Here is a 22,991-nt window from a genome sequence, read left to right on the forward strand (position 1 = left end):
TAGTTCTAACATGTTTTGTCACACACAGAGTCATGAAGACTCAAGGCTTTCAGTAGGAATCACAATTAGGAGGGTGACGGGCAGGATCTCTCCTGCTCTCTGGGCCACTGTTATATAACAGTTCTGACATCACAGGGCTCCTCAGCAGACAGAAATGTAAAAGATTGTAATAAAGTGAAGGGGGCTGTGCAGGGGTCATATTTTGTGTCTATTAGGACAACAGTAGGCAGTGAGATTCCCTGTTGTGCTTCTGCTAAAGCCATTTCTTGTCCTCAGTCTCCCGCAGGCTTTTAGTCAGGCTTTTGGTGACGCTTTCTTCAGTTATGGGGGAAAAAGCTTCAAAATATGCATTTTCCTCTGTTATTATGCATAAAAAATAATAATAAAAAGTAATACATGTCTGCAGTTATGCTCTACTTAATAACACTGATTGTAATAGTTAAAAGGCAAAGAGGAAAGATGGTTGTTTTTCAAAAAAAGAAGGAAAAACAAGTAGAACTAATTTACCCGACAAACACGTGCGCTCATTGTGCAAGTATTTGTTTGAGGCTGCGTGGCACACTGAGATTTGTGTTTGTTTCTATGTGCTTGTCAAAATATATCACATTTATACATTAACGCATAAAGATTTTTTTTGTACACATTTGTTTTGCTGCTGATGACGGTTAGGCTTAGCTGAGAAACAGATGTTAGCATTTTGCCTATCAGCATGTGTAATTAGCAGCATTTGCATATCCAGAGTGTTCATTCAGCTGTTTTTCACTTTATAAAATATTGATCTATTGGAAAGTTGATGCTCAATATATTATTGTCAGCAATTATCTTCTAGCTTTAATGAAAGCATTAGATAAGATACAACACTTTTGTCTTAATGTAGCTAAGACAAACATGTCTAATTATTACAGCAAAAGAGCTGTGTGGGAAAATGAAACAAGGTGTTACAGCTCTGAAATATTTCCACACACTTTGTAAGAGTAAATCATTTGATTCGTGTCATTCTCATTTCAAAATAGCTCCATATCCATTAGTTAAAATATGTGCTATGCCTCAATTAGCCAGATCCATGCCCTGAAGAGTCGCACCATGCAACACTCCCTGCATGCAGATCCACCAAATGCTAAATACTGTCGCAGCATATGATACCAATGCCATTAGCCAGGTGGCTTTCATTACCTAAATTACAGCTATTGTTTATAATTAATTATTTGTAAATAGGAAGATTCTGAATATAATTGATAGCTTGAAATTTCCCCCATCTCCTATTAATTAGGTTGATGGGATTTTCTCTGCTTTTTTGCTGCAGTTTTTTTCTCCCTGTAAGCCAAAGACACTGATACACTCTGAATGCACAAGAAGATAAGGCAATTCAACACCCAAACGTGGATTTGTCAGATTCATAACCAGTGGATAGCCTGACTTAATAGAGCCTAAAGCTCTGACCAGACAGGCATACCAGCTCAGTGACAAAGTGAAACTCCCTAATTGTTTTTAATTTAATCTGCTGCTTTACTATTTTGGGTGCCAGTGCATATTAATGCTCTGTCTTATGTTGTATGGAAGGGTAATTAGGTTGAGAGTGAATGATTCCCTAACCACTCTTCTGTCTCCCAACCTTCTGTTTCCCCATGTTTCTAAATTATATCCATGAGGGAGGAATTTTTATCCTCTCTTCTCACATAAAGGTCGATGTATGGATGCTCTGAAGTGTCATAGACTCTTTGAAAGCATTTTTAAAAATATGTGAATAGTTTTTCTTATACATTTAAGTAAATTAATGTTGATTTGACACTAAAATAATCAGGGAAATCCCTTTTCTGTTTTGAAATAAAGCTAAATAAGCAAAGTAAGTAAGTAGGACATTGATTATTGAACTTAGTTGTTTACATGGACGTCTCAAAGATGAAGTCAGGACTCATTTTAATGTGGAGGAGTTTTAAAGTTTTTTATAATTATCAATTCTAACAACGATTTTAAACAAAAATCAAAGGCAGACAGAAAAAAATCTGATTGATTGGTTGGAGAATATTTTAGTATACAGTCCCTCAAACACTGGTATTATGATGCATGAGACTGATGTATTGCTGTAAAAATGTATTGCTACTGTGCAGGATGCAGATGTGATCTCTATTGTAAGACTGCACTTGGCTCTATATATTAGCATAAAGTGAGCGGACTGTGCCCAAGAGAGCACAGGCTGGATATACATTAATGTAAAGCCTGCAATAACTTACTATTAATGTCTGTTAAATGGGAAAAAAGGCATTATACAATATGAGCACAGTGTAAAACTTGACATACTCTATAAAACGTGGACAGCTCTTGGTTTGAATCCAGGTATCTCTTTATCTTTCGCTCATAACTTTATTTATCTCTTTTAATGTTACAAATTTTGGTCTTGTTTTTTATATTGTTCTTATTTTTAGCAGTTTGGATGCTTCTCCAGATTTGAGGTGCACAAAAAAGACTGAGGTAAAAAAAGAAAAAGAAAAAGAAAAGTTCTAAATGTTTTTGAAACAGATATGTTTTCCCAGATATTAAGAGCAGTTTATGTCCCTTTAAAGTTAACAGGGTATAGATTAAGCAATTAGGCAGTAATCATGCTCATTATAGAGAGTAATCCATTTAAAACCTAACAGATGTCGGCTCCTACAGGAGGACCGTGATGGTCCCATGCCAACAATAAGGCTGTAATGTTGAAATGTTCAGGTGCAAGGTTGAAGTGTGGAGGAATTTTTTTTCTCTCCCTTAAGTGTCCACATGTTGACAGTTGACCATTTAATGGCCCACTTAATTGCAGTGGCCCCTTTATCCCCAAGCATCGTTGTAAATTAATGCTGAGGTGGCAGTGTTTTTTTTCAGACTTCCTCCCTCCTCTTCTCTACTTCAAACATTGGTTCCTTCACTCTCATAACTTTGTGGTCAAACAGACTCTTCTGTGTGATGAGTCAATCCCCAGAGGTTTGAAGAAGTTGAGAAATGACTGTTCTCCAGATAGACAGTGCAGTCAAACTGTTTGAAAGTGGCATCTGGAGAACCCAAGATGACGTCTTTGGTGGGGTAAGTCGTCATAGAGTGCTAAACCACTCCAGTGGTTAAATTCTTTTCATTAAAATATGGTCACACACTCCAGACAGAAATCAATGTTTGAGATTCCTTTGGTTTTGTTTACATGTCACATGGTTATTTCACTGTTTGAAATGATTTATGTCCGGGGCCTGTGTGGACTTGATATTTCAGTATTTACATACCAATCTCAGGTGACCAGTGAAGAGTAGCCCATTAAATCTACAAATCAAATGTACTGAGAGCGATATAGAAAGAAGGATAAACCACTGGAGACAGCACAGAGCCGTTTCTATCAGGATCTCCACTGGTGCAATGTTGTGTTGCATATGTGGTTTTCTTTCCTGATATGCAGGGTGGAGGTATGTATGATCCAATTAGAATAAAATCTGTCATTGCTTTAAATATCAACTCCAAGGATGCTGTGGGGGTTGGGGAAGGGTATTGAAGGGGGCCAGAGAGCCCCCCTTGGAGCTGCCTGTTTTCCAGGTTTGCCTCTCTGCCAGGTGTTTGACATTGAATGGAGCTGGAGATGAATGTAACTTATGGCAGCCCATGGAATCCGCTGACTCCTGGGAGTCCCAGCTTCCTACAGTGAAAGTTTCCATTTTCAAAGCCCATCAGTTGCAGTGGGAGAGCTCCAGGACGGCCCATATGCCAGCCCTGACAGTGAGGCAGGAGAAGTTTCTCCCATCCGTGCTCGTATCTCACACAAACAAATACACACATTCACAGTGGTCAGCTTCTTTTTTCAAAAGATATACCAAACCAGGGAGTGTACTTACACAGGTTACAATGCTTTGTCTTAAATCGTATTCATTACTTGCATAGATTTCACCACTTTCCCTCCAGTTTTGCTCTCTGAATGAATGCCTATAAGTCATTATTACAAAGCAAGAGAGCACACTTCCATAAAGGTAAAATAACTTTCTTCGGTCTTCTTTGAAAGAGAAGCGGATTGAAGAGGATGGTTTGTATGCATGAGTGATTGAAAAAGAAATTCTGGCTGTATATTTCCCATCTCTCATACCACACACATCCTCCCCCTTCCTCCCAGCCCCACGCCATCGTGGAAGGAATCCTTTGTCAGAGGTGTTCATCTGGAACAACTTTGCCACACTTGTTTTCATGTTCTTTTAGATTACAGGGCAGCTGGCCCCAGCTTTGAAGCTCCCCCTCTCCCTTTGTCTCTGTGCAATGCACTCTGGTAATTAACTTTGTCCTTCTTTTATTTGTTCCAGTCACTCGCAGTCCACTCTTCTGAGCATCTTCTCCCTGGAGTACCAGGTTAGAAGTTTTCTTCCTTTGTGAGCCCTGACAGGTGCCTAATTGAATGATGAATGTCCCTTTATTTCTTTGTAATTGAACTGCCAGCTCTCTGATTGGTTTGGAGGATGCCCCCCACCACCACCGCCATACCCCCCCGTTTATTCCACCCCACCTCCCCCCCTCCTCCTCCTCACGTTCACGTTGAGGGTCCTTGCCTGCCTGAGCCTCAGTGGATGTCTGCCAAGCCTTCCCATCCATCTGTCTAATAACATCTAGCCCCTGCTTATTTGGTGGACCTGTAATAAATTATGCTAAACCATTATTATTCTGACAATAATAATTTCCCCGTGTAGTGCGGCTGCATGTGCTAAATGTTTGCTGACTCGCACTGTCACTGCTGCTTTCCACGGCTGACAGCGGATGATGATAAATGGCCGCTGCCGCCAGTGGCAGAAGGCAGCACAGGCAGAAAATGGAGTCATTTATCATCCCCCTGACAGGTGTCAGTCACACTGCCTGTCTCGGTGGAATTACATTTTTTTTTCTGTGTGTAGTAGTTTTTAAATAAGTTGTTTCTTAACCAGTGCTCTTCCTTTTTATCGCCTATCCTCCTTTTTCGGGAAAGATGGCAATTGAATTACGTGGAAATGTCAGGGAAGTGGAATGAGGAACAGGGTCATTGTTTGATCGAAAAAGGGGAAATGAATAGAAGATTTGAGTGAGGGGAGTGGGGGGTTTGAACAAGGTTGCCTGGGCACACTTTGACCCTGAGCAAACGTATTAAAATTGAATTACTACAAAGCAAGATTCCTTGTTCATTTTGATAGAAAAAAAGAGAAAAAACTGTAGCTATAGCTGGGAATGTGAAGCAAATTGTTTTTATTAAAATTAATTACCTTTATTTTTATTCCTGTATGAAATTATGATTGTTGTAATGACATTTGTGCTCTCCTTGCTACAGAAAAGGACCAAAAGAACAATATCCAGACACCATGCACCAGATGTTATTGAAAGCCACTACCAGAGGTGCTGTATTACTTTATCACTCTTCTGTCTCGCTCACTCTGTATATCTTCCTCTCATCTCTGTGTCTGTTGTTTCTTATTTGTTTTTATCATGTCTCCCCCTCTTGTGTGCTCTCTTTGTCTCTCCCTGTTCTCCCTTTTGCCGAAGCCTCTTCCTCAGTCAGCGAGTAGGTGGGCCACCATGGCAGATATAATCTTCTCAGAACAAATCACCACCCTCAGGATTCATTCCAGACCTCCACTTGCACCTGCCAAGCTTAAAGCTCTGTTCTCTATGTCAAATCAAAAGCAGACAAATACATACAAAAGCAGCCATTGGACATTTGCCTTACACAGGCTTATGATGGGATGATTATCTTTAATTCAATAAAAAAGGATGAATTTAAAAAAAAAGGAAAAACAGGCAGTGGGGGGAAAGCCTCTTTGCATATCGCAATTAGCCTTGATCTAGCTTATTAGGCCATTGTTCAGGGGAAAACAAGGCTGGATAATGCACTTCTAATCCACTTACAACAACAAACCTCAGAGATGATCTGGGGAGATCTGTGGGGAGCTGCAGTTTTAGCTGGCGAGGGAAAAAAGGCTTTTTGGGCGGTAGGGGTTAAGTAACTATCATATGCTTGTCTGGCTTTAAGGAAATTTGAAGCCCTTCAAGCAGTGCTGGTTTAACCACACCAAGCCTGCCATATGCCACCGAGGGCAAAGTCATCAGGGACATTAGCATGTCTTGGCTGGCCTGGTCTAGTCCCCTCTACCCTTCTGTCTGCCTTTGTGGGTCATGTTTTTTAATTTCTAACTGCCTCTGTTGTTCTTTGTTATAATGAAGGTATCTGAGTAAGGCCAAAGCACATCCCACGGCTCCTGTCCTGCTTGAGCTGGCCATTGAGGTAATGGAATCAAATATTTTCTCTCTTTCTTTCTTTTCTTTTAAAAACTCTTCAACCTTTTTTTTTCTATAAAGAGTAAGGTCACCTTTTGCTGCAAGTCTAGATTTTCTCTCTTGTCTGTTAGTCATTATCAAAATTGGTAAAATGGTCTCCTCCATTATCAATTATTTAATATAATTAGCTCCCACCTCCATTAAGCAGATGTGAAAATACTTTTTGTGTTTTATTATGTCATTTTCCAAATTGCACTTCAAGCAGAGTTGCGGCAAACTGCGGACAGGTGAGGGCAGGGTCAGTGGTTCATTCTTCTCTTCATCACTGCAGCACTTGTGGACTTCAGGAGGGTTGGTGTAGCAGTCGCGGTTTGGGGTATTATTACATGGAATTATATGTAGACTTTAATCCTTAACTTAGAAATAATGAAATGTGATGGATATGATAGATGTTTGTGTGTTTGTTATGGGAAAGCTTTTCTAAATAACCAGGTTTACATTTAAAATTAGAGAAAATTGGTGGCTCTAGTGTTTCCTACATATTGCACATAGTGGTTAATTATCATTTTCATTTATGTGACAAAGTATCCACAAGAAGTGTCGCCTCATTGCCCAAAATACAAGAACAGAAACTACACTATAAAAAACAACCTATAGATTCTACTCAATAAAATTGAGGTAACAATTTTCACTCTATTTAATAGTGTAAATTTTACCTAATGTTTAAAGTGAAGACTACCTATATTTTACTATGATGAAATACTAAAATGATTTATTTAAAAGCTACTCATACTTTTTTAAATACATTTCACAACTTAAAAATAAGTTGATGACTGCCAGGCAGTCAACACATTTATTAAAACAATGTCTTTATTATGATTTACCACAACTGGTGCTCCACCCCACTATTGGGCCATTGCAGAGTGGCACCCCCGCTGCCAGGGGTGTCCTTTATTTTTCTGCTTGGAAGGTGGCAACCCTAATATCAATCCTACCTTCCACCATGATGCCAAACAACAACCAGAGAGTCCCGCCAACCAAAACTGTCCTCAGCAAAGAAGAAGTGATGCGCACCCTTCAGTGCAAACCCAACATCTTTGGGTAGATATTATTTAGTTTATTTGTGGAGAAATTTTTACTGTTAAAAAATAGGTCAAAGAAGGTCAAATGTACCCATTATAATACAGTTCACCTGCTGACCAAGATTTTTTTAGTATTATTTAGACAATTTGTATGGATTATATTTACTACCCACAGAAATCCTTTTTTATCGTGTAATTAGGCTGGTTTAAAGTTGATTAAATGGAAAATATATCAGATAGTAACACTGTTTCATACAGGAATCCTGCATATGTTTAATGTGGGAAATAGTTATTGTTTAATTGAAATCATTGTTACTTTTATTTATTTTTATTGTGATTTTTAATTTGTTGTTATTTATGTACTTATTCATTTTGCAGATAGTTTTATTATTTTATTTTTTTCAGAAGAAATCATTATTACTTTTTTGTTTATTCCTTTTTTTAATCTTATTTCGTTATATATATTTCTCTTTTTTCCAAATAGTTTATTATTATGTAATTTTCAGAAGCATTCATTGTTATTTTTTGAGTTTCTTCTCTCTTCATTGTTAGAATCTGCTTCATTACCTTATAAATAATTTAAATGCACATTCATTTTTGGTAGTATTTTAACCCAGGAAACCAGATTAGAGGTTTTTCTTAATCTAAAATCAGAGTAGCTCACACGCATCAGTGGCACCTCAAAGCTAACTGCCATTTTTCATTCTCCATTTAATTGACACATGATTTTTTTTTTTCCTTCAAAGGATTAAACCCAGCTCAGAGATAACTGTCTATGAACCATTTAACTGTCATTTTAATATGCTACTTAACATTTAAACCAAGCACTCATGGTCTCCCAGTGCGCTAATTGATGTAGTTTCATCTCTTTATGAGACAATATATCTCCAACAGAGGGAAATGATTAACAATGATGAAAAGTATTCATGGACTTTTTTTTGCCCCCAGAAGTGTTCCATGAATGAGGGCTCTAATCTCCACATTGGCTTTTTTTTTATGCATTATATGGAGTTTTATGCAAAGGTTACTTCAACACACAGGGTTTAGAGCAGGTGCAGAACGGTGATCTGCATGTAAAACCTATTAGCTTCTGTTGCTAACACCACCAGAATATACCCAACAATAATTGTTTTCCCCTGGAATTCAAGCATCTCCGTCTCTTAGTTAAACTTGTGAAGTGCTGACTTAAGAGTGGAGATGGACTCATGATTAATATGAAAATTAGAGAGATGCAAGTACCTGAACTAATCAGGTGGTTCTTATTCAGACTGGCCCAGCGTTGGTAATGTTGCCATTTTTCATGTGTCAGCGCTGATGCAGGTTACCAGGAGTCTGATGCTCTCTTGTTATCCAGAGGAGTGAATGTAGAGCAGACCAGTATGCACAAAGAAGAAAAGACTGAAAGGAGAGATGAAAGGGAGGGAAAATTTGGAGAGTTTGGAAGAGGAAAGAGAGCAACTGTAGCTGCAAGCTAAAAATGCTAACTCTGAAAGACTATGAGAGGTCTTAATGAAGATGTAAAATCTTCGCTCTGCCTTTAATTACTATAGACATGTTTGTCCTTTTATACAAGCTGCCTTCTTAGTGCAATATTATGGAGATGTTAACAAATACTACTCCGGGTAAGAGGACACTATTTAGACGGAAGCCTCTCTGCTCTCAGCGTTAGCAGGAAGCGTCAGAGGAAAGATGAAACACACCATTCTCACTAAAGGCTGAAGGCAAACCCACTTTTGCTCCCTAATTATGCTAACAGGAGAAATTAGAATTCTGGCTGTACAAATGATGTGTTCATAACAAGTAGGCTTTAATTCCCTTCATATGGAAAAGGCAGGAAATAAATAGTGAAGGTCTTCTTTTGCACAGTATATATTTTTTAAAGTAAGGGTCATACCAAATACATTTTAGAAGTCTACCTGACAGCATCCTGAAAGCAACACAGTACGATATTTCCTGATGCATAGGAAGTCATTGCTCCTCTAAGACTTTGGTCTGTAAGCACCTTCGCCACTAGTAGTTATTATTTCCTTACCTGTCAGGCCGTCTTCCTGCACTCAAACCAAAAACATTGCACACCTTTGGAAATGTCTTTCTGTTCAAAGAGTGCTGCAGCCACAGGTTCTTTCCCTTCTTATTAAGGGCTGCATTCCCACAGTCCCTCCAGTGTGTCCTGTTGTTTCGTACAGTTTTTGCCTCAGTGATCATCCTATGATTAAAGCTTTCCATTGTCTCAACTCCCGGGCGCAGAATGTGCAGCTTTTTTACACCAGATGAGAGACTACGGTTGTCCGTTTGACAGAGGTGAAGGCTATTCAGCTGGGGAACTCGGCTGCGTAATAGGCGATCTCTTGTACCTGTGGGAAAGGTTACTGCGAAGCAAGGCTTTCAAAGAGCAATTTGCACAGGGATTGTCGAAAGTTAGGTCAAGGTTTGGAAACGCAATAATATCATTTAGAGCCATTACGATCATTATTACCTATGTGACATCAGCCAAAAGGTAGGCTGGTTGTGTAATTTTAGTGCCTCGAATCGAAGGCTCTTTGACATACGTTTACACATTTAACTGTAAATGTTGGATTCAGTTTGAAGGTTCATAAATGGAAAATTCTCCAGATAGGATTAACATTCAGTTAAACATTTAGTTTGAAGTTAACTTTCCGTTGATGTGATAGTCTGTTTTTTGTTAATGCAAATCCTTGTTTTGTGTTCAATCTCTGTAAAGGTGGATCTTTCTCCTGCACTGATGGCTCGCATCATCCTGGACAGGTTCCTCCAAGACCTTGAGGGTGAAATGCGTGAGTACCACTTTTCCATTTACCCCTCAGTCATTTCTATCATCCCCCCATCAGTCTTAATCGTAGCACTTTGTCTTTTGAATTCCATTTAGTTTGACTCCTAATTCCAGTTCTAGCTGCTGTATTTCCAGCCTGTCCGCGCCTAATGAGAGACAGACCACATTTAGAAGTAGCCGCATCCCAGGGCATATGACTGGCAATTAAGCACAGAGAGGACCACCCACCTCTCAACCGCAGCGTGGATCAATGCTAGCTCACCTCATGAGTGTTATTTATAACAAGCCTGATTTCTTTCCTCGCCCTTCTTCATTCCCAAGTGCATCTGTGGACGCCATACCTTTCTCTTCTTCCTTCATCCCCTTCTCCTATTCCATACCTATTGGGGAAATTGAGCTGAGGGACAGAGTGGCAGAAAAAGCAAACCATTCCTATGTAGCACTGATGGACACGCTGTGGGAGAGAATTCCTGACGCAAATGTCAAAGAGATGTCCGGAAATAGTGCTAAAAGTCGTCCATGTAGATTCTAAAGTCCTCTATTCCCCCAATTGCCTGATCTGTTTTTTGTTGCATTTTTTGCATTTTGTATGATTTGCAATCAGACCATTTATCATATATCATTTATAAATCCATTCAAAAAATGCTCCTCTTTCTTTTTCCATCGCTCCAGAAACCCCCAATACCACACGCACTTCACACTTTACATCATTTCAATAGGTCTACCTTGAGGATTTCGTGTACAAACGCATGTGCAGCTGTGCAGTAGTCACTGCTTTGAGAGTGAATCGCATGATGTCAAAAAGACGTGCTTCCAATTTAATCAAGAAAGAGATTAAAGTGGATGTGTGTTATTTTCAACTTCACCACAGCACGGCCATTTGTCAAAGTCAGGGATGTGATTGCTTTGGACCCACCGTTATCCACTGCCTGTCAAAATAGTCGTCTGAGCAGCTTGTAGAACAGGGCATTCATCCAGGAAAGGCACCCCCCGTCTCTGATAATAGCACCCTGCATCCCTCCATCTCCATGCAGTACTTTATTATTGCTGCAGATAGATTTAAAGCAGATGAAACTTCTGGGATGGTTGTTGTTTAATCTCAAAAACGCAGGATTTTAGTGCTAGCATGAAATGTTGTACATGGTTTTTGATGGCTTTTGATGTGATAATCCGAGTTCAAGACCACCCTAACTTATCCTAGGATCTGATTATTATCTACTACTTCATCTATTATCTTTTATATGACTGTGACACAAATAATAATGTAATTTCACTGCACTTTTCCATTATTGCTATCTGTAGAGTCAGTTGCTTTGAGGGTGACTTCTGTTTTGACAGAGCTCCTCTGCAGTCTCCTCGTGACCTGCTCAGCCTTTTCAAATGAATTGCTGCCCACATGGACTGCACGGTCAAATCCTCCAATCTCCCTCTGTGTATATTAGACTCCAGTAATGTGCTGCCATTATGAAACAATGCAAGGATAATTGTCTTTGCTGGCAATTAGCTAACAGGTTGGTTCAGTGCTATTGTCAGGCATATCTGTCATGCCCCCCTCCAGCACCGCACCGCGCTCCAGTGTGCATGTGTGTGTATTTGTGTGTTTTGTCGGACCCCAGAGGGAGGGCAGGCAGGCGAGCTGCAAAGATCAATAGACTTCTATATAAGGGACATTACCCCCAACTGGGTGAGTGGCTTGCCTTTGCCTCGCACCATCGTTTTTTTATTCCCCTTCTCCTTCCCTTTGCATTTAAGAGACACAGGAATGGGGCCTTTGGGACTGTGGAATATATGTACAATCACTAGTGCTGGATCAATACACAGTTTTAAATTGTTTTCTGTCCCTTCCTTGTTTTGTTTTGCTCGCTTGTTCTCTCCCCCTCTCCCTCACTTCCCTCACTCTCTCAACCCTCCCTTCTCTCCTTCCTTCCTACTAGCAATACACACTACCACCAACCAACACACCTCAACATGACGACAAAACAAGCTGCCCCCTCCTCTCTCCTTGCAGCAGAAGTATTGGAGAGAGCATCAGTCAAGCAGAATGAAAGACTATCTGGTGGCGCTTGTAAATAAATCAATACATTCAAAGCAGTTTTATCACGTATTGAATATGATATCAACATCCATAATGCTCCTCGTCTCATGAAAACAGACCAGGCAGTAAGGGAGGAAAGGTCACCTGGGCTCTTTGAACTGTTAATACCCACCATTTTCAGCTCATAAAAGCTGCACATTATATGCTTTAAGGAAAATTAGACTATTTGAAACCAGTTGAGACAGCTTTAATGTGCGACAGAATTTCTTTGAGTGTTGTTAGTGATGGACTCATGTCTCAAAAGTGGAAATTGGGTTTATGGGGCACTTTTTAATAACTATAAAAGAACAAGCAAGATTGCAAAACTTTTAGTGTCATTGCAATAGAATCTTTAAGACTCTTCATCTTCTTTTGTTCTTTTTCTTCTCTTCCTCGCTCCAAAAATGGCATATTATAACAGGAACTGTCTTCATTTTGTTTCTTGAGTTTTCCCATTAGAATGACAGAAAGACATTTCACCCATTGACTGTATGGACGACTTCATCTCCTCCCATTCTAAAAAAAAAAAAAAAAAAAAAGTGAAGCCAAAATACTGCTACACTAGGAGCTTACATATCAAATGGCTATTTTGACCAGATAGTGGATTTTTGAATCTGAAATGAAAAGTGATCAAAAAGGAAATAACAGCCATTCCATCAGTCCATTTATGAAGGGTCAGGGGTCAGACATGCACATAAATAAGTAGAGACCCCTCACACGTGTTACCCCGAACATGCACCGTTACCTTTAAGCAGACCAAACTGAGACTATTAATGTAACAGATTTAAGCTGCTTTTCCATCAAACTTCAATGACACTGTAAAATAAACAACCAGCCAATCTCATCCCTGATGAAGCAGTCTAAGGTTTGGTGTTTATCCTGGTTTTACTTTTGTTTGTATCCATTTTTAGCCTTTATACTGTATTTTAGGTTTTACATTATTTTGCATATATAACTTGTTTATTATTGGCTATTCTGGGGGTTATCTGTTCTTTATTGTTTTATGGTTGCTGTCCGTGTGATATTTAGGTTTTTGTCTTAATTCAAGTTGCACTGAGCTGAATGTTCTTTATGCTCAATTCCCAAAGAAAGATTCCCCCTCAGGGACAACAAAGTACATTTCATCTCATCTTGTTTCATACTGTGCTGATGATGACTTTTTGAGCCAAGGTACACGCAACAATGATATAGCTTGTTGAGCCGCAGTATTGATGTCACATCCTACTCTCAGTTACATTTTTTTACGTTTTCTCCAAGCGGCAACCTCAAACGATGAAGCCCATGCGGAAGTGTTATAAACTGAAACTCATCGAGAATCTGCTTGAGGCTGGCTGCAGAAACACCGGAAACCACATAGACATGTATGGGAAAAAGACGATCTTTGCAGCATTAATAAACATATTTACAGCCTGGTTCAAAAAACGGCTTGGCTCTACGAAGCTAATCAATCTATCGGCACACACCGTAAGGGAGGTGAATTTTTTTCTTATGCAACGGTTCAGAAGATATTAAGATTACCAGTTTTTGCCCAAATAAGGACATGACTGACTTGACTCCCGGTCGGGAACACATAGCTGTTGGCTAGGAGGCTCAAACCCCGCCTCCTTACGTCACACTCTGCCTGGTTGAGTTCCGCATTTCCAATATGGCTGCCGCCGTCGATTGGCTTCAAAACAGCGCTCAGTAACAGATGGGTGACGTGACGGATACTACGTCCAAATTTCATACAGTCTATGGTTTTCTCTCAATGTTCCTCCTCTGCTCTACTTATCTGGTAGAGAATGCTGCAAGAGCCTCATTTGTCAACAGAGCTGTCAATCATGACATTGCATTCCCTCTTTTTAGCATAATTGAAACTAAACTTCTCTAAAATTTGAACATTTGCAATAAAGCAGCATGATAAGAAGTACTTGTCATGAAATGTATTTGACTTGTATTGTACCATGTCTTATGTTGTGATAGAGTACGCAGGCTCTAAAGCCCAAACTGAAACTAGTCATCAGGGCGAGCTTTGTTTGGCTTCACTTCTGGGAATCTGTCATGTTGTCCATTTTTATAGTCTGTGGTTTTATCACACAGAAGTTTTATGATGTGACCAATAAAGTAAAGCTGGACTGAACCAAACTGAATAGAATTTAAAGGTGACATATCACGCTTTTTTCTTCAATATATATTGGTCTAAGAGGTCCCCAAAACATGTCTTTAAAGTTTATGCTCAAAAAAACACTTTGAAATCAGATTTTGGCATGCCTGAAAAGCCCTCTTCTTCAGACCTCCTCAGAACACTCTGTTTTCTCTCTGACCACGCCCCCTCAGGAAGTGGATGTGCCTCGGCTGTCCAGCACGTTGATCTAATGTTTACATGTTGGCTGAATATACTCTGCTGCTCAGAGATCACGTTACTTCAACCCTCTGAATCTGATCCAGAATCTGATCCTGATGGAGAGGTGCCTGTAGCAGGACCTTTCTGAAGGATTGGTCACAGATTTAGTGTTTCTTGTTGTTTTATTTATCAGTTTGTCGACGTGTGTCTTGGGACACAGCTACGAACATGTAGCTATATGGCTATGCTAACTAGCGCTAGCATTTATCCATGATAAATAAAAATCATCCACTAGATCTTCAAATCTGCAGACCTGGGGAGTAAAACCGACCTCTACCAGAAAGGCAGCGGGACCTTCTATGAAGGATTGGTCACAGATTCTGTGTTTCTTGTTGTTTTATTTGTCAGTATGTTGACGTGTGTCTTGGTACACAGCTACAGCTACAGCTATGAACATGTAGCTATGTGGCTATGCTAATTAGCGATAGCACTTATCCATGACAAATAAAAATCATCTACTAGATCTTCAAATCTGCAGACGTGGGGAGTAAAACCGACCTCTGCCAGAAAGGCAGCGGGACCTTTTCTGAAGGATTGGTCACAGATTCTGTGTTTCTTGTTGTTTTATTTGTCAGTATGTTGACGTGTGTCTTGGTACACAGCTACAGCTACGACATGTAGCTATGTAGCTATGCTAACTAGCGCTAGCACTTATCCATGATAAATAAAAATCATCCACTAGATCTTCAAATCTGCAGACGTGGGGAGTAAAACCGACCTTTGTGTTTATTAAGACAGCCTACAACTAGCATGCCTCCCTCCTAAGCTCCTTGTTAGCACACATTTGTGCAGGTAATGAAAAACGGGGGAGGGATTCAGTATTATTTTATACAGTCTATGGGCTGAACAAGCTCAGAGCTCTGACTCCGTGACAGACCGGATATTGTTGTTACGTAACAAAAACACGGAAGTCTGAAACGGCTCGTTTCACACACATTTACAGAAAGGTGTAGAAATCAGAACAGAGGCAGAATGGATTTTTTTCATTCTCAGGGGGTTTGTAGACATGCCAGGGACACATATTTCAGGTAGAGAACCATTAAAAAGTCAATTTTGCATGATATGTCACCTTTAATTATTTCTCATGATCAAAAAAACTTTCTAAATTTTATTACATTGCAGATGTTTCATTAAATTGCTAAAACAACTATAGTGCAATTAAAATTATATTTAAAATTGATGGATGTTTATGGCACAAAACTTATTGTATTCCTATTGTGTCAAGTAATACAATTACATTGTAAACATCTGTATTGTCACTCTGTCTCAATAATGTTAAATAGCTCTCAGAAGTCACTACAGGCACATTGGGGGAGCTCCAGCTCTGCCTCTCTCCCCTCCTGCTACTATCTCTTCATCTTTTTTACTCTATTCCTCCTTTGACAGGACTTGATGTGCCTCTAGATTTAGACATACTTTTTTTGAGGAGGCAATTTTGCTAGCTATTTGACCTTTTCCATTTTCCCAAGGCCCAGCTCCAGATTAGATTGCAGCTCCATGTTTTGTAACTATGTGATTCGACTGCCTTTAAGATTTATTGTCACATTCCTTTACAGAAGCCTTGTACACGAGGTTATAAATGTCCCGCGTTTGATGTTAACACTGTGAGAATGTTAGCGTCGACTATGATCCGTGGGTTCCTTGACAGAATTCATAATAGCTTCAGTGTTTTGCAGATCAGATGTGTTGATAACTGAATATTGTATTCTGGTCTATCCGGTAAAATCTCAACTTCCACTGTGATTGTTATAGTTCCTCCTCTTTTGTGTTCAAGTGCTCCTCTCTTCTGCTCTCTCACCTCTCCACTGGGGCAGCCTTTTTTCAAATAATGAGAGTGAGGGTGCTTCATTAGCAAGAAAGGAGGCACAAGCAGGATGAGTGCTTTTTTTCTGTGTGTGTGTATGCATGCAAAGAGTGGGTGCAAAAGGAGGTAAGCAGCAGCGTGGCACTTCACTTGACAAGTATACTAATTACTCCTTTTCAGCAGAGAAGCTCCAGTCAGCCTCTGCCACAGTCTAATGGCCTGACCTAGGAAGCTTCTCTCCATGGCGGAGCCTCCCCAGATCTACTATTACTACTGCTACACACACATACACACAGAAATGTGGAGTCTCATCTCACTGCTATCAGGGAGAATCAGGTGGAAGCAGATCAGTTCTGCCCCAGTAACCTCTTCAGGGACTGGGCTCCTCCTGCACGGGAGATACCACCGCATATCATCAACCAGCACCTACACACCACCACAGATACTTAAAAAAAAAACACATTTATTCCCTTCCTCTCGTCTCCCACTCTCCTTCTACTCTCCTATTCTCTCTCTCCCTTTCCCATCTTCTGTTTTTTTTTCAATACGGGAGGATAAATTTAAAAGGAGTAAATTGGAAAATCAAATGAGGGCTTTAGGCAGCCGCAGAGATTTGCAGAGCTGTCGGCCAGCGTGGCGGAGCCTCATCCATCATGTCCCACAAGTAGTCAATTCCTCTAGTATCTGTAAATGTTTTCAGATATTAGCCAATTTATATGCTCCGAGATTCATCATGGAAAATCAGCTTTAGCGGTGCACATTATCAGGACCTGTCTCTCCCTTGCTCCATGAAGTTTGATGAACGAGTGCCCCTCCACAGCTCAATGGCTTGTGCATGGGGAGTGTGGGATGCAGGGGGGGTGTTGTAGGCATACAGAGGAAATGGGTATGAGCCCCCCCCTGAAGTGGGAAAAAAAAGTGGATTTTTTAATTAATAAACAAACTTGCAGAGGAGCTCATCAGTGTCAGGCGCAATAACAATCGCCATCCGTTATTGTTTATTACGGTCCTCCCTCAACAAATGTTGCAATCTAATGAGGTTTCTCCACATTTTTCTGTGTGTGAGATAATGACTTTTTCACCCTAGTGGAAGGAAGAGTGGTTACAAAATGACACAAGTAAGCAATAAGAACCAAAGCCAAGGTTATGTTGCTGTTACCTTGCTTTCTCTGGTTTATCTTGTTTTGGGGTTGCATTTGAAAACAGCCTTGTGATTTGTTTACACTGCTTGTTTTCTTTAGCGAACCCCAATGGAGGCGTAGCATTTCACATCTTTTATTCTCCTCTCTGTTCTTTCTGTTCTGATGTTTGACGGTGTGATACGGCGCCTTAGTCAGAATTTATACCAACATGCGACAATTACAGTAAATTTGGCGAATGTTTACAAGGTGCAAAGTCGCGCTGCAGGGCTTTGTTCCCTGTGTCTGGTGTTCCTCAGATTATGCTTTTTATTTTCCCCGCATGTGTTTTATGTGTGCGTCTGTGTGTGCCTCCTGTGTGTGTTTTTTTAAAAGCATGGCGTGTGTGTGTTGCAGAGAGGAGCTCAGGGTGTCACAGAGGAGTGCTGCCGTGCAAGGCGGGGGCGTCTTTAATAAATGTATGCTGATGTTGGAGGCTGCAACCATGCGAGGGATGCAAGGGCCCTGTTGTTATTTACTGCTGTGTTTGTGCACAGCGGCGAATCCCGGGCCTGCAAATGGCATTACAGCCTGTGATGAATGAGCATTAGGGTAAACTCATTTTAAAAGCATCCTGATTTATTAGCAGCCCGGCCTTCCATTTTCATCAGGTCAATGCTTGGCTGAAATTCCACAATGTCAGCGCCAAGGTCACCTCTTTATGGCTATTTTTAACCCCATCGTTCAAAAAGCAGCAGCAGAAAGGGATCCTATCACTTATTATCGCCATCCACCCAAAAAAAAAGAACATCAAAGGTCTGGGGAGACAAGGAGAGAGAGTCCTGGATATGTGTGTGTGTTATGTGAGAGACCAAAATGTGGTGGTGGTCAACCTCCAATTATGAGTGCTAGTAAGACAAGAGCTTTAATGGCTGCTGTTTGCCTTCAGGGAGGTTTATAACACACTACTGTTTTGCAGAAGCAGCGTCAAATCTATAAAACGACCATTAGGAAGAGGGAAAAAAATCAATCAAAATGCCATTAAAGTGGAATAAGTTGCCAATATTGCTGATGTGGTTGTGGGTCCTTTGATTTTCCTTCAGATTATTAGGCACAGTCGAGTAGTGACTTTGTTAAGGGAAACCAGTGTTGTTGGGGAGTAATATGTCTCCGGGCTTCATAAAGTTTGCTGCCTCATATTTCCCGCTTTATTGATTATCCATTATCATTTGTCATGAGGTGTCCTAACTCAAGGGGAAAATATAACCCTCTTTCTTCAGCGCCGCCGCCCGCGCTGCTGCTCTGCACAGGAGCACGGTATGGATCTGCGTGTGTGTGAAGGTACCAATCTCTGAGAAAAATGAGCAAAGAAATAAAGCACAGCCCTGTGCCTTGCAGCTCTAACAGGGAGTGTGAGGTTATGGCGAGGGCTGGGGGAGTACACTGTGGCTGGGAGAGACTGAAACAGAGAGGAAGGGGGAAAAAAAGATGGCAGAGAAAGATGGAGACAAAAGAGGGAGAAACGGAAAGAGAGGAGAGGAGAGGGAGTGCTGAATGGGCTTTGTTCTTCTCCGCCCTCCTCCCTCTTTATTTCATCATAAGGTAGATGAGGGATCACAGCACTGTTAGTCCTCTCTGTGATAGTTTTGTCAAGGATTAATTCCTCGGGAAGGAATGTAAAGAAGCAGACAGAAAGGAGAAGAGTCTTGCAGGTTTTGAATGTTCTGGAGCTGTTCTATTGATGAAACACATTTAACAGATGCTTAATGATCTGTCATATTTTCTGAATGTACACCCAAGCCTTGTTCAATTAATTATTTTTCAACTGTAGAGTTTTAAGTCCCTTTATTATCCCAATAAATTTCAAACTAAGATGTGTTAGTTTTAAGTCATACTTGTTCCAGATGAGCCGAGGTATCCATGTGCGATGTTGCTACATTCACCATCCATGCCTGAAATGTGAATAGAAACATTCCTTTGTACTGCCTGCGATGCTGCGAGTCTGTCAGTGCCATGTATCACTAAAATGGCGTGCCTCAACCATTTCGTCACACAATGATACAATCCATTGAATCCAAATCTTTTTAAGGAATGATTTAAGGAATTCTGTTGCTGTTGCTGTTGCAGCAGCAGCGAATCAATCCAGCCGGCTTTTCCTTTTACCTGATTTATAATGTTGGTAGAGCCTGAATGGGGATGAGAGATGCAGAATAGTCGGCGTTCATAACATAGATAAACTACATGGGGCTCCTGTGCTGTGGACTGAAACATTTATCTATAGAAAATCTGTGTAGACACCAAACGGCCATCTAATGGATTCATGTGGAAATACTGCACTAACAGAGGTGTGGTGAATTACCATGTCTTGTCAGGTCTGTCTTTTGTCTGCACAGTCTTCCCTTTTTGCTCTAAAGTTGATGCAGCAATCGTGATATATTATAACACTTATAATAAAACAAGATAGCTGATTTGCTTAACATGATTCGCATTCTTGTAGTAACTTGATTATGTGTTTGTCTTCTCTTGCTTTCCTTTCAGCCTCCAAACCAGTCCTCAACAGCATGCTAAAGGAGCCATCGCTGATTTCAGACCAAATTTTGGCCAAAAACATCTACCAGGTAAGTGTTCCCCGATTTTGATTTTAAGCTGAAATAATTTAGGAATTTATTTAATTTTCTGGAGTATCTTTTTTTTATTCCAATGTTGAATTTTAGATACTTTTTAATTTGATGTCCTACCTTTTCTCGTGTCAGAAATGTCTTGTCTCAGCAGAGTGAGTTTTTAAGTGTTTTTGTACCACCATGAGCCGCTCTGTTTGCTGATGAGGTCACGTGAGAGCCAGCGGTCATGCCTGCCAATCTGCCGGCATCTCCCGTGTTCCTCCTCTCCCCCTGCCGCTCAGCACGGGCTTCCTTTTCCACCCACCAACCCACCCTTTCTTTTTTTTTTTTCGCACGCCATAATATTTCTTCCCCCTCTTTTCAGTGCACAATAAATGACTGCTGTTATGGACCGCTGGTAGACTGCATCAAACAGTATCCTATCCCATAAAATTTTAAGCCTGAAATTGACGAGGAGCTATTGAAGGGGATGAGATGTGTCTGGCTTCACCTGACATAAAAGTTCTGCTTCACAGAGGAAGTGTTTCATCCTGCCTGGAAAATCCACCATCACAGATACAAGGGCTGGAAGGTGATGGAGGGAAGAGGAGGAGAGGGGCTGATCTAAATGCATCTCCATGTGCAAACAGCAGATCGTACCAAATGTTCCATGATACAAGAAAATAATCATTCATAAGCCTTGTTGAGGTAGAAATGGTACTTTGTTTGACCTAAATCAGTTATCAATTGTCCTTTAATGGGGTTTAGTGAGGTTTCTAAAGTTACAATTAATCTTATACCATTCAGCACCATGGAGAGCTCCCTTTGCATGTCAATCTTGTCTTAAGTTTTGAATTTAACTGCACATTATATTTATTTTATTTCCTTATGGTTCTACCTTACTCCATATATTCATATATATTTTTCCTTCTTTTTCTATGCCCGCCTCTGAATACCCTGTCTTTACTAAGCAGGGGCTCGGCCTTGACTAAAAGTTAAGACCTGCCTATTTAGGACCAAACAGCTGGGCAGCAGACCAGCTCTTTTCTCAGGGAGGAGGCTTATTTGAATGAGCGTACATGTGTTCATCTGCATCTTATTGTATTTGTCCCAGCTTTCATGTGTGTGGTGGGGCAGGGCGCTTCTGTTCATAGCCGCTCAACCCTGTCCTCCTTCCACAGCCCCTCCTTTTCACTCCCCCCGACTGTCCTCTTGTATGAGTCCACATGAAGTCAGTTGCCTCAGAGAGTTCATAATAACCGCCCCTTCACTCTGTGCCTCTATGCATTAATTACTCTGTCTTTGGATGATAAACAAACACAAACATATATAGCATCAAGCAGAATACCTCCTAATGCAACACAGCATTTATTCTAAAAGCATTCTTCTTCTTTGATTTTAGAGGAAATGATTGAAGCAGCTGGTCCAGGCGCTGTGTACATTTTCCTAAGTTGGCATTTGTTTCATGTTCCTCATTTAGGTAATGCACTTTCAAGATTTGTCATAAAAGCAGATTAAAGTTGACCTGAAAAAACTGATTGTACTCTGCAAAAGGAGAAAGTGCTTTCACTTTGCACTGAGACAGTAGAACAATCTAGAAAGTAGATTGTTAAAGCTATATCAAGCTGCACGTGTACGTTGAGCTTACATCATCTTGTCTGCTTCTGCTGAAAATGTTCATGGTAATCAATATTCCAGGACAGGTCAAGTATTGTTTTCTCGCTTTAATTATTGCCCACAATAAAAAAAAAAATGTTAAAGTTTGACTATACGTATAATACCTTACTGTTGCTACATGTTGGAATCCTTAACTGTATGCTCAGCGCTATCGGCCAAGAGCATGAGGTGCTGCTCCGTGACAAACTGCAGGAGAGGAACCTTTCCTTTCTAGGTAAGCCATCTTTTGACCTTCTCCTCACATTTATTCAGTCCGACTGATCATGACAGTTTGGCTTTTATGTAAGATTGGTAAAGGAAGGCCTGGACGTGACTGATGCAGTGGATGTTATCTTGTATTGATTTGCTAACCAAAGGAGCGACTATCAAATGTCCTTGGAAGTTAATGCACCATTCATTTGATATTTATAGCTTGAAAAGGCAGGTTTTAATGATTCATTTGAAATTTTTTGGATTTAAAAAAAAAAAATTGGTTAAATTAGTTCCATTTCTACTAACATAATCTTAAGTATTATGTTGGTACAGGTACATATCCTTGAAGGCGACTCCTGTTTTCATTTTTAACCAATCATTAAACTGTTGTAAAGACTTTCCCTTCACATATCTTCTGCTTTCCAAAGACATTGTCTTGTTCTAACAATATCAAATCAAAGTAGAGTGCCCAGGTGTGAAATTGTAAAATTTTTAAACCTTCGACCCCCAGCTCATCACCATCCCCTAGGTTAGGTGAGTGATGAAGGATAAAAGTCATTCCCTCTCCCATTAAGACCTTATCATTTATTTGGACCAGGAGTGCTGACCTTTCCACTGTGCTGTACAGAGGACTGTTCTAAAACTGTCAGAGTTCAGGCAACATGAGGGCCACTGAGGCCGTCTCACCCCATCTGATAAATGGATTGGAAATAAGCTAGCCAACAGCAGGGATGGCCCATTAATTTTAATCAAAGGTGATGTAAAAAAAGGGTGATCAGAGCCACATGACAATGTCAACAGTCCAGTAGGTATGAATAGAGGCTCCTGTTCACGCACACATTACCACACCCAGGATGCCCCTCTGTTCCACAAGCCTCTGGCAGCCCCACTGACCTCCCTCAGCTCTCCATCTCCCCCCTTGGCTGATGCTACCTCCTCTCAAGCACTGACACCGCCACCCTCCATCTCTCCTCAATTCCCTTCCATGCCCCATTAGTTGAGCTTGGCTGGAGACAAAGAGGCAGGCCCTTGG

The 22,991-nt window shown here is 40.5% G+C and overlaps 1 protein-coding gene across 2 annotated transcripts in view; it reads left to right on the forward strand.

Annotated features, from left to right (window-relative positions):
* cdin1 (CDAN1 interacting nuclease 1) overlaps window positions 1-22,991 on the forward strand; it is a 57,497-nt gene that overhangs the window by 6,553 nt on the left and 27,953 nt on the right. For both annotated transcript variants that reach the window (XM_034675471.1, XM_034675472.1), the window contains exons 3-9: window positions 4,305-4,350; window positions 5,294-5,358; window positions 6,184-6,244; window positions 10,042-10,114; window positions 20,028-20,107; window positions 20,475-20,524; window positions 21,913-21,980. In XM_034675471.1, coding sequence (XP_034531362.1) covers window positions 4,305-4,350; window positions 5,294-5,358; window positions 6,184-6,244; window positions 10,042-10,114; window positions 20,028-20,107; window positions 20,475-20,524; window positions 21,913-21,980 — 443 coding nt within the window. The remainder of the gene's footprint in view (window positions 1-4,304; window positions 4,351-5,293; window positions 5,359-6,183; window positions 6,245-10,041; window positions 10,115-20,027; window positions 20,108-20,474; window positions 20,525-21,912; window positions 21,981-22,991) is intronic.

This window comes from Notolabrus celidotus, chromosome 22 (assembly GCF_009762535.1).
Source record: "Notolabrus celidotus isolate fNotCel1 chromosome 22, fNotCel1.pri, whole genome shotgun sequence".
NCBI lineage: Eukaryota > Metazoa > Chordata > Actinopteri > Labriformes > Labridae > Notolabrus > Notolabrus celidotus.